Here is a 17,792-nt window from a genome sequence, read left to right as displayed (position 1 = left end):
TGGCAGGGGTCTTCAGCCTGTCTGATGTCCTCGTCACAGCTGTGACACACACACACTTCAGGGGTGAAAGTCACGCAGGTTCTCCCCCTTTCTCTCCCTAACTAGTCTCTGATTCAGGGAAGCAGGTTTTTTTTCTTTTTTTTTGTACATTTCGTCCCGACAAGCTTACTTACCTGCATTATTTAATAGCTTTTTTTCAAAGGGAGCTCCAACTCTCTGTCTCACGCTTTGTAAATTTGATGAAAGGCATGCACGCTGAGATGCCATGGTAATGTGTTACAGCAGTGGGATGGAGAAATGGTGACATTCATTCATGAATTGTTCCTTCTTCTAGATATTCAGATGACAGCAGTGAGTGCAGGCTGACAGAGAAGCAGGGGACTAAACAAAGAAAAGAGCTTAGAAAGATGCGTGTGTGTGTTTGTTTGCGTGTCCATGTCTTCATTTTTGACGTCCACGGCACATCAGACAGACACCAGCACTCCCCGCCATCCAAGGCTAGAGCCATAAACCAAACATCATTAGGCTCCATCAGCCTCCTTTGACAATATACTGAGTCATGTGCCACTACTTCATTCATTATACAGCAAATTTCCCCATTTTTATTTGACACCATTGGCTTGTGTGTGTGGGAACACCTGCGATTGAACACTCTCTGGAGCAGCAGTCTAATTTATGTTTTTGGTTCCACAGGAGGCACCGGATTGGGTGGAGTGTGTGTATTAGGGGTTGTTCTATTGATGCATGGCAGCTGCTAATCCAGACTCATAAACCAGTCTTGAGTTTAAAGGCCTGGGCCACGTCCATTGCAATCTAACCTTGTCCCGCCCCACATGTTGGAGGCCAGCGTTGACTCTCACCAAAACGTTGAAGTATTCTAATAGATTGGGCTGATACTGGTCTTGCAGTGAAGCATTAACATCCGCTTTAGCATTTCCTGGATTGTTCAACGCTTCTCGCAACCAGTGTGATGGGAAGGGACCGATCTGGACCACAGTGGGATATTTAAATTTTGAGGTTTGATTGGATTTGATAAAAGTATGACCGCTTTCATAATCAATTACTCTGTAAATCTTGGTAATTTATTATTAGTGGTAAAATATTCCTATCATATTTTTTCCAGAGTAACCGGGCTGATGTGTAATACTCATGGGTCATGCATATATATATATATGAAAACTCAATTTTCATATATATATATGAAAACTCAATTTTCTGAGGAAATCAGATTTTGTGATATCTGATCTCTGATGATATCGTATTCTTGTCCCAATACCTCGATGAGATATTGTGGCGATATTATAAAAACTCTAAAACCAGGAAAAGGCGACACTTCAGCCATTTACGATATGATATCCAAAATCAAAGACCATGTCTAGTCTCATATCAGGATATTAATATAATATCGATATATTGCCCAGCCCTAACTGAAAGCTCTAGAACTACTACTGAATGAGCCATGTGGTGGGATTATTTTCTCAATCAATAATCAATTAACAGTTAAGAAAACTAGTTTTCTGCTCATCAACTAATCTATTAATCGACTCATTGTTTTAGCACTAGCATCAATACTATTTTATATTTCGATTATCCTTTTTTAACATGTTACATTCAGCTTTCCCCATCATGACAAGACAAATATTTATAACTGATATTTGGATTTTTTGATATTTCTAACTGACAGAATGTACAGCAAACACCAGGACACATACACGGTGCATTGAAAATATTTTATTTCTTTCCTGTGTTAATACATAATTAGACATTTATATTTTTCATAGAAATAGCATATATACCATGGGTTTGAACGATAGCAGAGTCATGCTAGCCCTCATGAACAGGTTTTATCCCATGAACATCAAAATGGCTCAAACACAGACGTCATGATAGTACATTAAACACTGACTCCATTATTCTGCTGTGAATCCATGCTTCTTGGTTATTTGCTTCGACATCAAGTACAAATATATGCCATAAGTAAAGGGCCCTATTCTTTACTATGTGTAGGACCTTAGGGTGAGTATTCAAGGTTCTCAACAGTCACTCATCCAGTCATCTACAGTACAGGCAAACTAGGCGTTACTATGGAGCCCATGGGCCTTCTAGGCAAGACCCGCCCTTCAATGGCATTCACACGCTACTATTGGCCAGGCGTCAATGCTTACGGAACTTAACGGAACCCCTATTTTTTCAGGTCCTATCCCCTGTCCAGTCGGCTATCCTAACATTAACTGTCTGAGGTCAATGCCTAACCCCAACCAATCGGGCTGCTCCAGAGGGCGGGACTTGCCTAGAAGTTGCGGGATCCACAATAACATGCAAACTAGGGTGAATGGGATGATTTTAACCATTTTTGTAGACTTCCGTTGGCACATGACGATTAGATAAGCAGGAATTTGTTTGTTTTTAAGGCCTGGGGTTAATGAGAAAGTCATGTTCTATTGGGACAAATTGCACAACTAGATTATTTATTACGTTAACGTTTCTTAAGTCTTATAGGTGTATGAGTACTGAGGGTCTAACACATCCATACAAGAGAAATAATCTTGCTTTGGTGAGATTGGACTGTAAAGGCAAGCAAGCATATGTTTGAAAAAAATCCAGTTTTTTTTATTTACTAAAATGTATAAATGATGGCCTGCCAAACCTGCATAGGAACAAAGTTAAGCAATAATTGATTAGATAGTATTTGGCAATTGTGCTACATTTTATGACCAGTACATGCAATTTTTTGTTTTCATTTCAACTGCTTATTGTTTCCAATTACATTTTCTGTCAATATTCCTTTCATATTTCAACGATGATCCTTAAAGTTCAAATTTAAACTTTGTTTATAGATTTCAACTTACTAACACCTCTGTTAACATTCAAATGAGCTTTTAAACTCCGAACTAATGATCTTCTCTCTCACTGTGTCTGTCACTTGCAATTTTATTCCCACATCTGTCCTCTCTGTCTGTCTTTAGGTCTCTTTTGCAGTCTCAGGCTCCATATTGGCACATGCCTCATTGGATGTTCACCTTGAGCAGCTGTCGAGTCGCCTCCTGCAGATTCAGATAGACAGAGACGGAGCTGTCTGGGCCAGGCCTGCCTTCTGCCTTCTGCTCCCCCCAATGTGTCAGTTTGGACCACAGCCAGCCAGAGAATGGACTTGCTGCATGAGTATGTATGTGTGTGTATGTGTGCTTGGATTAGCCCGATACTAGAAAAATTACCACTTCAGGTACCCTATTACTGTTATTAAGCACTTTGGTACTTTTATCACCCACTATATGACATTAATGTTCAATGATCCAAATAACCCCCATACATCCATTTTAATGAGAAATCTAGAAAAGTTCACCTTGTTCACCTTGTCCACGTGTGTGGCAAGATGATCGCCAGCGTTCGATTCCTTCGATTAATCATAAAATTAAGATGAAGTTATTTAGATTTCCGAAAACAAGAGGATGCAGCTGCTTATTTTCAAAGAGTGTCACGTCGCTAGTTCAAAGAACAGTCCGACCTTCTGAGTAACGAGCTTGTTGCCTTTGAAACTCTTGTCGGATAAGAAAAGAGCTTCTAAATAAAATCAATTCGGTATATGGTTAGTCCTAGCCTGATAATAAGACAGGAACTGACATTGTTTCCCATCATTCAAATGAAAGACTTGTTTTTTGGTAATTGGATTTACAACTTACACGTTACGTACAGCTGCATCAACCTCATCCATGCTTGTGGGCATTTCTTAACTATTAGCTAGCTAGCTATGTAAAAAGTTGACGCCCACTATTTAATTCTGCCAACTAGCTCTGATTATTTGTCTGCAAATCCAACCAATGGTGTCGGTATAACATCAACATCTTGAGATATGTGTGGGGATTTAGAAGTCTGAAATCAGGCTAGCCTTGCTGGAAGCCCCATTCCCAACTGACTTAATTTGGCATACACATTCCTTACATTTGTGGGACTGTTTCTTTAAATAGTAAATGTTAAGAGTAAGAGCTTGGGTATGCTACTTTGAACGTGTTGTCTGATCACGTAAGTATTTAAAAGTTTGATGACATGTTGTCTGATCTCATCAGTTATAACAAGTCCGTACGACATGTTGTCTTATCACGTCCCAAACTGAAGTTCAGAGTGGTTCCTAAAGACTACACTCAAAGGCAGAGTGAGTCTCTCCTGGAGGAAATTTAAAAGTCATTCACGTGAAAAGTGACAAATAGTTCGGTCAAGGTTAAAAAAACAAACAAGAGCTAGAGAGAAAAAAAAAAGTCAAACCCCGGCTCCTTTTCTCACCTCCACACAGGTGGCCAAACCCAGCTGGCAGATCACAGCTGGCCAATCACAGCATGACGTGGGTGGAAAGATAGTTGGCTACCGAAAGTAACAAAAATGCACAAAAACACAGCTCCACCCTGTCTGATGCCAGAAAGGTGTGTGGGCAGAGGTTCAGAAGCTATTCTAGAGTAGAGTGTACTGGCCCTTTAAGACAGTAGAAGCAAGCTACTTGCTGTGAATGGAAAGGAGAGTATGGCTGAGCCTTCACTTTAATGAGGAGAGTGTTTCATGCCAACATCTGCGTTAGAATCTTCTCCTGATCTCTCCTTCATGAAAGAAAGACGAAAGGCATGACAGCGAGGAGGAAACACATCTGCTGGCTGAAATCTTTCCCTGCTTTCACCTGGTCCATCTGCGCATTCCACTCCAGCTTTAAACAGGCTCTCAGACGCTACCGGCTCCCCCCCCCCCCAGAAAGAAACAATCGCATTCAAATCCCCAGCTTCTTTGTCGGACGCGCTTGTTCTTTAGCCCTCGTGATGTCTTCCCGCCAACCTGCAAATTTTGGTTTTTCTGAGTTAAAATTCCAAATGAAAAACCTTTTATCTATGATCTGGTTGCCTTTTTCCACACTTTTGTGTCTTTCCCCCAATGTTGTTTGTCACTTTTTCAACGTTTGTCGACTTTTTCGGAGCCTTTTGAAATGTTTGTGCGGTTTTTAGCACTCCCCCCCCCCCCATTTTTGTCACATTTGTTCACATTTTAGTTACTTTTATTTATTTATTTGTCTTTTTTGACATTTTGTTTGGACATTTCACATTGTCACACACAAGTTGTTTTATCAATTATATTTTTCTCCAAATGCTATAAAATTGACAAAAAAAAACAAATTTCTGATATAGAAACCTTTTGAAAAGGGTTCAGATTTGACCTGAAGACAACAGGAGGGTTAATTCTGCTGGGTTTTACAGGACAGCCATGATGCCCTACTTCTGTCATTGTCTCTTTCTCTTAACCCTTTGTGCAAGTACCTTCTTTCTTTACGTCGGATGGTTTGTGTCTCCCTCCGGCTTGAGTTCACAAACCACGACTGGAGTCACTTAGTCATTCTACACAGTCATTCTGCTGAATCTCTTTTCCCGCGTCTAGATGCATTTCAAACCCATTCGTATGGTTTGACAGATTGCTGTGAATTATACTGTTCACTAACATCAGGCTGAAGAGCAATGTTAAACCTCTGGACAATTGTGTTCACAAAATGTGCTTTGTTGCATTTGAAACCACAGGTCACAACCGACACAAACACACATTTTTGTCTTTCAACTCTGCGCAGCACCACATTTCACATATACAGATTTTCATCCGCGAGACGCTGTGATTGGTGGATAGGATATGGAGCGAAGGACTGGCAGCGACATGACCAATCACACTATGACAGACGCTCCACTTAGCACCAACTGCCATGTTTTATTTTTAAATGAATGCAGCTTACTGGCAGTCTGGCACCTGGGTGCTCCGCAGCTCAAGCACCTACGGTATCAAAACCACACCCAAAGGTGATGTCACAGTTCCTTGTGTACACCTGTACATCACTATATAGAGTCTGGCTCAACGGATATACATTGCAGGGATAAAGCCCAAAACATCTCTGCTATCTCTCTGGATTTTGCGGTCGCGTTCAGACTCCGTCCAAGCTCCTGCAATCCGCAGCCCTCCGGAGAAGATACGCAGAGCTTCTATTTGAAGATGGGCCTGAAGTCAACAGGTCAGAGGTTTTGTGGTTCTGTTTATAGAAACTACATCCTGTTATATTGTGCAATCATGCGGGAATTTGGGAGATCTCGTGGGTCCTCGTGACTTCAGCTATCTGCCATGGCCGCAGACCGGACTGGGTGGTCCTGGATCCAGGGTTAGGATGGAAATAAGTAATACGTCTTTCGGCTTTGTTGTGTTATCCCTGACTATTTATGAATTTACTGCTTGACAACTTCTAGGTATGTGCTTGTTAAAAGTGTAAAAAAAAGTGCTTCTTTTTCTTAACAATCTTATCTTGTCAGTTCTCTTCTTTCATTGATTCCTTCATTCCCCTCCTCCCTCTAGTCTATTTGGCCTTACTTGTTTACCAGGGGAAGTGTCCATCAAAGCCAGTCTGAGACAAAAAGCTGATACATGACCACAGAAACGAGGGATAGTGAATGGCCCGGGCCCAAATGAGAGAGAGAAGAGCTGATGCACAGAGGGCGATGGCGGCTGAAGGGAGTCTGAGAGACGATATAATGAGGAACAAGGGAGAGGTAAGCTGGGGAGGGAAGAGAAATGAGGACAAGACTGGTGAAGAAGACAAACCAGGAAGTGACAAATGAGAAAAGGAGCATTGTAGCAGAGGGATAAAGAGTGAAAGGAAAGTCATAAATGGGAGAATGAATGTGGATGAGGTTGGCTGGAGATAGGAGGACAAATTGAGCCTGATAAAGGAGAGAAAGGGTAAAAAACAGATGGCCGGGTTTCGATGTGCTGGCCGAACTGAAGATTGAGATGGGAAAGTAATGGCTGTCTCTCAGCACAGTATATTTATATGCAAGGCAGTATAAAAAATCCAGCGTGTATGTGGTACTAATTAGCAGTCATCTCAACCAACGAGGCATTCAGACATCTACTCATCTCTAATGTGGCTGCAAGTCCGCTGTGCAGCATTTTTCTGTCTCACTTTTTGGCGAACTCAGCAGGTGAGCGTCAGTGTTCAGGGGTCGGGATCCAAAATTTGCAATTTTATGGACAACAGATCATAATTGAGCATTAAGGCCCTATGAAGATAATGAAGCTGTATCATTAGCTGGATAATTCAAATGACGTCCTTTGCCCCTTCACATAAAACCATGAAGTGGTAAACTAAGTGCAAAGGTTATTAATATGTATGCTATTATTTCCTCTGTAAGTAATAAGCTGTGGGAATGCACATCAAATAATACTGATTTTCCTAATTATCTATTCATTTGTTTTTGCGTTTTAGGATTAATCTGCCATTGGTTATTATTTTCCTTTTATGTCAACAAATCCCATTAAAAAGACCAAAACCATCAATTTCTAACTCAGTCTCAATATATTCCAACTCAGCCTTTCTGTGTCACTCAGCCCTAAGTCCATTATTGTTCCTACTGACAAAGTGAATATTTTTAAATTGCTCACAAATATCTAGTTTTCTAGTGTTAGGGTTATGGTTGGTCATCCAGCGGAGTGATGCAGGCGGGTAAACGGGGACCTCTGGGCCCGCTGCATGTACAGCAGTACACAAAGCTGGTTGAAAGTCGGCAGGCTGTGCCTTAAGTTACCAGCTCACACTAACGCAAGCGAGCTGGCCTAGGTTGACAAGGTGCTAACAAACGCTAAACGAGACATTTTCCAGAACCAAAATGTTCCAATTGCTTTTGATGAAGTGAAAGAGTCAAAGTTTACCACGAAACATGGACACTGGTCGGAACAAGTTCACAGCCTGCACGATTAATCGTTGTAAAATCGTGATCTCAATTCACCCGTTTGCAGTTTACATTTTAAATAACTTTTTCTTTTATGACTTTAATTCTCATTTGATTTTACGAGCCGACCGCATCACAAACACTACTACTTTCTTCTGTGAGTTTTAAACATAGACTTTTATAAAATAGGTCTTAATGCTCTCTCAAAGGGACTTACCATCTCCAAAAGAAACCCCTGTTCACAAACTGCTCCAAACAGCTCTACTGTAGTCCAGCTTTTACTTCCGTGACAAACAAACGTCAATTTATAAAACACGTTACAATGCTCGCCTAGCTGCTAGCATGTCACGCCCTCATACTCTGCTTCTGACTGGCTAGTAGTCCTTACCTAGCTACTGTGCATGTGCGACTCCCAACAAAGATGGAACAGAAGTGAGATGTCTCACTCTGTAGCTAAAACAGAGAGCCAACACATAGAGTGAAAAGAGGAGCTGCAGGAATGTGTAGTACAACAAAAATATGGTGTTTTTTTGAAAATTAAACCACATAAACCTATTCTGGTATAACCTCTAAATACAATTATGAACCTGGAAATGAGCAGAATATGAGCACTTTAAGGAAATTCTGCTTTGGCTTTGCTTTGGGTCATTGTAATGAAGGAATGTTTGGTTCATAGATGTGTTTATAGTTTATAGTTACAGTATCTCTATGACACAGTGGAATCAATTAAATCAGGCTTTTGCTACAAAGAAAACAAATGGTATTACAGTTGGGTCAACTTATGGCTGAATTTCGTCTTTTTATGAGATAGTTTAGGAAAACATTGAATGTCAACTTTAAATTTATTAAACCAATTTCCCCTATGGAATGTCAAAAGCTAATGCTATCACAGTTATCAAAAACCTATGCCAATGGACGCAGTGCCTGAAAAGATAAGAATGTAATCTATTTGCATGTAGATTCATGCAAATTGTAATAGTACTGCTAGTCTGCAAAGGTTCTGGTGTTGGCAGTTTGGGCATCTTTAGTAAATTTACACCTGGATTTTTCTCTATCCCATCACAGCCTTGCATGTTATTGATAGTTTCAGAAGGGGTCTGAGAGAAAATGGTTTATATTTCAAAACCGCCACACAGCCAAGTGGATTTTCGGTATGCTTTTACAGCCTGGCATCCCAGCTGGTCTCCAGCCAAACCAGAATGGAAACCCAGCATACATTTGCCCTAGTGCAGAAAATTTCATTAGGATTGATGCACTGCCTTTCTCCATCCTTATCACCTGCACATTCAATTGCGGATCACAGATAGCATATGGTGCTGAATATGTAGTGATGAACAATAAACCTCAATTTGAACCTAAATCATCATTTTTCATTTTCCAGCCGTGCCGGTCTATTCAAAGTTTGACACATGAGTAAAAGTCGGGCTTTCAAAGCTGGAAGTTGTACAATTTTGATTTGAAGTGAGAGGCCACTGTGATGACAGCTTGCCTGGTCAGTCCTTGAACTTTATCTGAGTCATAGCTCGTAGCCCAACTCATATAAGGAAAATATAGTGTGCTGTAAAAAAAGAAAGAAAAGTGTCATATTTTATCCCTGAACTGACAAGAGCTTTAACGTTCCAGTTCAGAAAGGAGAGAAAAAACAGATGCATCGTTTAACTGATGACACAAAGAGAGAAAAGCAAGAGACGAGACTTAACGTGCAATATTTCTCACCCAATAACGAAATGATACTGTAATCAAGACTGGGATCGTGAGGGCTCAAACAATCACAATAGGAGGAAGCACCAAACGTCAATGTGCTTATTAGAGAGACACCGACATAGTTAGATGAACTGCTACACAAAGGGCTGTAATAAATACAGAAAGGAAATGTGGATGGAGAGATAGAAAAAGAGAAAGTCCTTGGTTTAAAACAGAGCTTAGCTTGTATAGTTGTGTGCTGACTAATTCCTGGACTGAAGGACCAGCTATTCTTGCGAAGCAACTTACATTTCTGCTTTCTCCGACCAGTGATACAAACCTGAAGTTGGACAAAAACAAAGTCCGATGATCCGCTCTCGGGATTCAATGCTACTGATGACGAGTAACCGGAACGTGTGAATCAAGCAGTTCTTGCGGGATATGACGTCCCATCCCATGCTTTGACTGACAGCCATTTTGTGTCTTGTGTATTATTTGGCTGTCCGCTCATTGGCTACAGGCCCGTTTTGGTCACAACAAAAGTAAATGCAGGTTTGTCCTCTTCTGCTTCCTGGTTGACTGTTTGCAGTCTTTGATTCTGCATGTTCAGATTTGTGTCCAATGTTTTTGAAGAGTTCTTCATTGCGTAGAGAAGAGTTCCTGTACTGGTTTATCGGTTCTTCAGTACAATGGTGTCTGAGAATGGCTTTCCGTTGGTCTCAGGGTCCGGAGGAAACTAATTTACTGAACTTGATGAGAGACAAAGGACATGAGTACTTATGTTGTAAGACAGGTAACAAAAGTAGTCATTATAGTGTTTGTTTTGTGTTATTTGCAGAACTTTTCATATTTTTCTTATTTCTAATTGAGCTAATTCCCATCCCCCATAGCAACTGTTCCTACACCTGTTACGCTTTCTATTTTAGCACTGCAGAAACTGCAGTATACAATAAAGATTTATCACTGAACATTCTTATACATTTTTGAAACAATGGTTTCTTGATTTCAGACAAAAGCAGGCTACTCATTTCCAGGCAAGGAACTCCAATTCTGCAGGCGGAAATGACTGCTCGATAGCAGATTGGCTCGGCTGTAGATAGCTATAACTTTCCCAAAATTAAAATTAAAATATCAGGGGGATCATTAATAAAAAAAGATGGTCGCTTAGAGAAACTTAGTTTACATTTAGGTTGTTGCAGAAGCACAGGAAGCAAAGGAAAAAAGCCTTAAAATGAACACGTCCTCGTACCCAAACAACAGTATAGGTCAATTTCCCCAGACCCCCATAATGACACATACCACCGTTTTATTACTTCATTAAAACATCAGGGAATGGCTAAAACCAAGTCATATCAAATTACTAAAATGCAGAAATTTGGTGCTCGTATATTTTTTCCTTTCCCTTCCTCGTTCGATCTCGCGACAATAACTACATCTACGAGAGGTCGCTGCCTAACAAGAATCGTGATTAAGGGTCGACCCATACGGTTGTTTTCTGTGAGGTATTACATAAGATGACAGTCAATGAAGATGTCCTGTTTCTCACCTGTCCTGAGGTTCAAGGAGTTGGTTATTGCACAAGGCTATGCAGGGCTGGTCTTAGACGTTGCTGCGCAGTAGCCCCCCCTGTGGGTGCTCCGGAGTACTGCACTCTGAGGAGTTCTTGGCTTTGTCCTTGTTGTTGTTGGGCTCGTTGTCTTTGATGATGTCATACTGACGACAAAACAGGACAATCACCCCTAAGAGACAAATGGACATGATAGTTATTTGTTGGTATAATCCCATTTTCCTTTCCCTGGAGCTTTTAGTGTTTTGATTGAGGGCATTTCGAGTTGCGGATGAATACTTGTGTCACGTCACGTGATGTTAGGACAAGTTTAAGATGTTATTCCATTTTTCTATTGCAAGGCAATTTAATGTCGTAATTTTAAAGTCCAGCCAGCGACAACCATTTGAATTTGAACTAAGTTAAAGGAATAGTTTGACATACAAATAGGCAATTAGAGTTAGATGAGACACTATCAGACATTAAAAAAGTCTTGCCTAGAAAGTAAAGAACTATCTCAGAAAATGTCAAATTATTTCTATAAATAGCAGAAAGATAAGAGGGTTACATCGAAGCCTCTTAGATATATCCTGCCTGCATTTATCAAATATTTTCAAATTCAATCTCAACTTTTTAATTGTTTTCAAAAAATAAAGGACCAAAATCTTCATTGTTATAAATCCAAAATCGCCTATTGCCTATACACCTTGAAATATTGAAAAATGGATGCACAGCAACATTTCTTTCCATATCAGATGGAGGAGATGATATGTACTAATTTATCTCTGTTCATTCAGCTGTCTATAATGTTAGCAGGCCAAACTGTAGCGAGAAACAGACATGGATGCGGTGAACCGTACAGACGGAGGTATGAATAGAGTATGAATTTGACGTCAAGATAGCCATGAGAACTGCCTTCAGTCAAAAAGATTAAAAACACGGTAGAGGAGAGATAGATGCGGAGAGAGATAGAGAACAAGAAGAAAGAGAATCATTTATGACGGCGGAGGAGCGAGTGGAGGCAGCCGCAATCTGCCCCTGACAGTCTCCAGTCTCGGCTGTTGTGTCAGCCTCTGCTCGTCGGATTATTACCAACAACCAAGAAGGAATATCTCACTGTGATGTCCCCCAGCATGCTCCACATGCTAATGTGGGAATGCAATTAAAAGCTGAAAAACACAATTTACCACTTCACCATCCAGCCTTCCATTTTCTTCTTCTCTTGATTGCTTAGTTTTCACTATTTTCCATCCCTCTCCAACTCTCTTTGAACCTCAGCCTCTTGTCCTCTCGCTGGTAATTGGCAAAAAGAGATCTGGGTTGCTGTTATTGTCTATGCCATAAACAGTATTTTGGGCTATGTTTGTGTTTCATTTCACCTGGGGAAGTGGGTTAGGATGGAATATTTATGGCTGTGTGCGTCTGTAAAACAGTGCATATGACTGGGAGGCATAAACAAGCAGTAGCCACAGTCTAAAAGTTTGAAAAACCCATAGAGCCTTTGTCAGTCCCTTCAGGATTTCAGTGAAGTTGCAGTGATTTGTCAAATTGCGAGTCGCACCAACCCATCACCGTGACGGTGATGGGTTGGTGCGACTCGCAATTTGACAAATCACTGCAACTTTTTGAAAGTTTGACCAATAAGCAGAGTTTCCCGCGACTTAAAACCAATCCCAGCTTTCTTGGGATTTCTTTATTGTCATACCACAGTACACTGTGGTATGAAATTATGTGCAAAGTTCACAGCTTAAAAAAAAACACAGCACAGAAACAATTAAAAACACATTGGAAAAGTCAAGTTATTATTTAGATGAATTAAAATAAATAAATGCTTAAATGCTTATATTGGTTTGCAGAGCATGTGGAGTGATAAATATAAATATATATAACATCTAAAATATATATTTTGTATTTATAAAATATATACATCTAGATACTAGATACATACAGTTGGGAAAGAGTATAAAGTATAAATAGTAGTATAAAACAATAGTATAAAAGAGTGAAATCATCATCACATACCCTTCACCATACATAGAGATTGGCATGGTTTTATTTCAGTTAGCTTAATAACTGGTTTGATTTGCATTGAGAGATGATCTTATGAAAAGTTCCCCCTGCCTATCCCTAGGTATGGTAAAGGGTATGTGATAATGTGTGTGTATATATGTGTGTGTGTGTGTGTGTGTGTGTGGGTGGGTGGGGGGGCGGTTATTTAATTCCAAAGTCCAAGGGAACTTTATCAGGATGCATAGGATCCTGATCCATGAAATAACTGGCCTTTAAAAATAAAAATATGCTGCTTCTATGAGAATTTACCATAGGGGGGTGTATACTTATGCCCCTGTATTTTAACATAGGGGGGTGTATACTTATGCCCCCTGTATTTTAACATAGGGGGGTGTATACTTATGCCCCCTGTATTTTAACATAGGGGGGTGTATACTTATGCCCCTGTATTTTAACATAGGGGGTGTGTACTTAGGCCCCCGGCATTTTAAGGAAGAACATTTATTTATTTACAACACATTATTCATTCACAAAGAAAATTGGTGTCCTTGAAAGGTTGGATTTTCCTAAATTTTTTTAATTAAGGTATTAGGATAATTTTCCAAGATGTGTTTTTTTATTCCTCTATTTAATCAACTTTAGCATGGGTGTGTAAACGTATGCAAGCTACTGTAGGTCTTCCTGAAAGAATTTACACTGGGCTACGTGAGAGGCAGTTGACACCGCTGTCAGTGTGTTAGAGCCTCAGTCAGAGAGACAGTGGATTGCTATAAGGACTGCTGTCATACATTTGCCGAAGAGGAACATTACCTGCCCACATGATGAGCACCACTACAATGATGATGAGTTCTCCAGCCCTCAGCTGAGCAGCCTGACCAAACTCCTCCATAGTCACCTCGTCTGGAGAGAGAAAACACATGCACGCACGCACAAATAACACACACACACACACACACACACACGGATACACAGAGAGTCAACAAAGTGCCACCGAGGCCACTATGGTTTATTGTTCTAGAGAGAAAATGTGAAATTGCAATCACTCTGAAACTCTGCAGGGAAAGATATAGAAGAATAAAGCACGGAGATAGGAGAGCAGAGAGGCAGCCGGGTGTAAATGTTCCACTGTGGTCAGTGTAATTAAAGTTAAGTGAGCGCAGAGGTCTACAGAGACAGAGAGAGCTGGATCCAAACCCCATCGCTCACTGTGATTCTCTTGCTGACGAGAAACAAGGTTAAAGGTACAGGAACACAGTCTGGACCACAACCTCCCACGCTCTGTTGCCAACGGCCGATCTGATGCCACAGCACATTTCCCCCGGTCAAACTGGTTGATTTCCATGGCACAGCCCTGTGCGATATCAAAAGGGGTTTGCCATGGACAGCATCAAGACATCACTGTCACTTCGATGCCTTTACTTGCATCTCAGAACTCAGTAGTTGAAGGGGGTTGGCCTTGAAATTATAATACAGTATATATTGCATCATTTTACCAGCTATTTTAGTACATTTTACACCTTAGTGCTGACGTTTATGGAATGGCCACAGCCAATAAAATCTTAATTTCAATGCCATTTTGTAGTAAAATAATATATAATATATATATTTATGTATGATAGGTAGCCAATGTGAAACTTCCATGTACTCTTCCTCATTTAAAGTCATGTTGCCTTAGTACTGTGGTGGATGCTGATAGTCTAATATGGACAGTACCCAGGACGGGATGTCATGACGTTAGGTTACGTTTTTTCCCTAATCTTGCTTCAACGTCTCAATGACTTGAGGAAGATGGTGCTTGCTTCTGTGGTCCGGCTTGCTCACAGGTCTCTTGTTGCCATGGTGATCCCTCTGAGCTGACGGTATGACCTCAAGGTTTGGCAGGAGGGAGGTGTACCACAAAGTTAGCAGCAGATTACGAGGACACCTATGATAGACAGTTCTCTTGAAAAGATAAGCTTGGGCTTGGTATGACATGAAGCTGTGAGTTGATGTCTACGTCTCAGGTTGTACACTGAGCCTTCAGGTTGGAGAAAGCAGCAGATCGGCGACTATTGGTGGGTGCAAAGTCTCTGTGGTGGACAAATACGACTCACAAGTACTCCAGAGTTGTCTTAATCACAAATTGATTCCGGAGTCACTCAGTTTTGGAGTGAACTGTGCAGAGGCTGAGGTTGAGACTTCTGGAGATATTGATATGTTGCTGTTGACTGACAACAAATCACTTCAAATTGTAGTGCTGCCTGCTTGTTAAACTCAAGGGGCAACCTAATTATTTTATAACTCACCCGTTACATTCAGACCCCTTTTTCGCGAAATTAAGTGCATTTCACTTTGAGTGACAGGTGGCTGCCATCACAGGAAGTGAGCATAGAATACAGGCATGGGGGCCCTTGTTTGTCCAACACACCATTTAGTGTGGCCTGCTGTAGAGACATTTTAGGCATCCAGTAGCAACACAACCATAACGCAACAAACACATATACACACATATATCACACATACCTCACAATAAAAATTAAATGAAAAATCACTCACAGAAATGCAATGACCATGATAAGGTGATATACTTTTGTAGACGGTGTGTAATGATGATGAAAAGTGAACAAGTGAAAAAGTGAACAGTGCGGTAGATCCTGATAAACTATTGACTATGACTAGAACATTTAAACATAATCAAAATACGTAATAATGAACTGTACGTACTCTTACTGAACCTATTCACAACTTAAAGCGGTTGTTTAGAAGACAATGACTACTGCACCCTGGTTGTACTGGAAAATCTTCCAGTACCTTTAATATATCTCTGTCAGAGATATATTAAAGGTCCAAACAGGTGCCGCTATTAAGATTGATTTACAAAACTGCAGACTTTTCTGCTTCTTGTATAACGCAATAACCAACATTACACCTTAACACTAGCCATCGGCAATTTAACTACATTATGAAAACGTCTCGGACTTTTGCATTATTTTGTCATTATTGGATATGAGCATTAGACAGATGAAGACAGATGTAAAGAAAGATAAACAGGCGGATAGAAAACTCAAGACAGTTGTGTGTTGTGTTGCATTGCGCCTGCAGATAGTAAATGGTGTCAGGCTGATTAATACCTGCTTAGAAGGGGAGGAGAGCAGTAATGGTTGGGAGATTTAATCAGGAAAGCTAATGACTGCTTCTATAAAACACACACACACACACACACACACACACACACGCACACACACACTAACTTCCATCAAAGTCGGAGGAAACAAAACGATTCAGCCCCTCAACATCAAGACAAATTGTCCCGCTGTCTGTCACACAACCTCACATACAAACTATAGCCATCAAAAAAACTAAACTTGTTATTTTACCTCTAATTAGTTTACTTGTTTCAAAAATTTGCTGGAGATTAGTAAAAAATAATTCATAAGATTTGCCACCCTGCTGCTCTTAAATGATACCTATTTATCCTAATACCATGCCTGAATGGCCTTATTCTCATTAAAAGGTACCCCTGCTCAGTGGGTTGACATACACATGTACTGTGTACATATGGGCTGTCAAAGTTACCGCGATAATAACACGTGCTGTGATTTTGGCCTTGGGGCCGCTCCGTAGTTTGGGAAATCAGGCAGCGATGCAGCAGTAATGTTGTGGATGGCTAGAAACCAACCTCCTTGAGAAGAAAAGGGTCTTATAAATGGCAAATTTAGTTTCAAAGCCCTTAGAGGTGGTTGTCTCGGCAAGACTTCATTTACATTATTTGCATGTTCAATCAATGTGAACTGAGTTCCCACCAAGTACATTGAGTCTCAAATACCACTTGCCTGTGATCACATGTGGTTAAACACAACTACATTATCACATTTAAGTGACCAATGTACTTGTACAATGTGTCTGTTTCTGTAATGCAAAAGGTACCTTGTTATGTGTTGAGCTGCTTAAAGAAAGTGCGATATTAAGTTAACCTTTACCAATTTAAAGTCGGAAACTAGTAGTAGTGTTAGTACTAACAAGTAATGTTACATTCAGGTCAATGTGCCCATCTGCTTGATTAGCTCGAGTTTTTCTGGAATAAATTCTAGACAATTTTTATCATTTTTAGATTTTTTGCAACATTTTTTAACCAATGTTAAAGAGAGCAATAGAGGGTTAATTTTGGGGGGACTCACACATTTCCATACCACTCCATTACAGACAGAATACCAGCTGGGGGGCTGATCTTGAATGCAATGTCTATGTGATCAGCAACAATTTATCCAATGTTCCAAAGGCTCATTCTGTTCACTAATCTGATATCATTTAAAAAACTAACTAGAAAAGCATTGGAGAACCCTTTTGCAATCATGTAAGCACATAATGTAATCTGAAAACTGCGGCCCTGGTTTAAAAAAAACATGGAGCTATAGAATACACAATACAAGTGCTGGAGCTCGTACTTATTCAGTATGGAAAGTGATGGCAGATCAAATCAAGGATTTCATAATTAGTAATTAGAATTTCTACTTATTGATACAGAACATTTTGAATCTTTGGGTCATGCAAATATTATATTGAGATCTGTGGATATGACATGAGATTGGGCCGCCACTGGATTTTTGCATTTCGATTTTTTTGGTGTTGTATTTTAGTCATGTTTATGTATTTATATTGCATATATCTGAAGCAAAAGCACAATAAAAACCAAAACGACTGAGGATTTTTTTGATGGTAAATCTGCCACCGTTATTATTGTATACTGCACAGTGCAACTGATGGACAGTCAGATGGTAAGGGAAAATGGCCATTTACAAGGATTTTGTTTAGACACTGCCGAAGAGACTAAATGTCTTGTA

At 40.2% G+C, this 17,792-nt stretch overlaps 1 protein-coding gene across 3 annotated transcripts in view; it reads right to left on the bottom strand.

Moving 5' to 3' along the window:
- Positions 1-9,006: 9,006 nt before the first annotated feature.
- Positions 9,007-17,792, bottom strand: part of fndc5b (fibronectin type III domain containing 5b) — a 17,594-nt gene continuing 8,808 nt past the window's right edge. Inside the window, exons 5-7 of one of the 3 annotated variants that reach the window (XM_034891455.1) lie at positions 13,783-13,872; positions 10,963-11,155; positions 9,007-10,142 (exon numbers count right to left, since the gene is read on the bottom strand). In XM_034891455.1, the coding sequence (XP_034747346.1) occupies positions 11,016-11,155; positions 13,783-13,872 (230 nt within the window). In that variant the 3' untranslated portion in view covers positions 9,007-10,142; positions 10,963-11,015. Of the gene's footprint in view, positions 10,166-10,962; positions 11,156-13,782; positions 13,873-17,792 lie in introns of all 3 variants that reach the window. The other 2 variants (XM_034891456.1, XM_034891457.1) reach the window with 2 other exon arrangements.

The sequence above is a fragment of the Etheostoma cragini genome, chromosome 14 (genome assembly GCF_013103735.1).
Source record: "Etheostoma cragini isolate CJK2018 chromosome 14, CSU_Ecrag_1.0, whole genome shotgun sequence".
Classification (NCBI taxonomy): domain Eukaryota; kingdom Metazoa; phylum Chordata; class Actinopteri; order Perciformes; family Percidae; genus Etheostoma; species Etheostoma cragini.
Note: the sequence above shows the minus strand (reverse complement) of the source record. Positions and strands in the feature narration are given on the sequence as shown.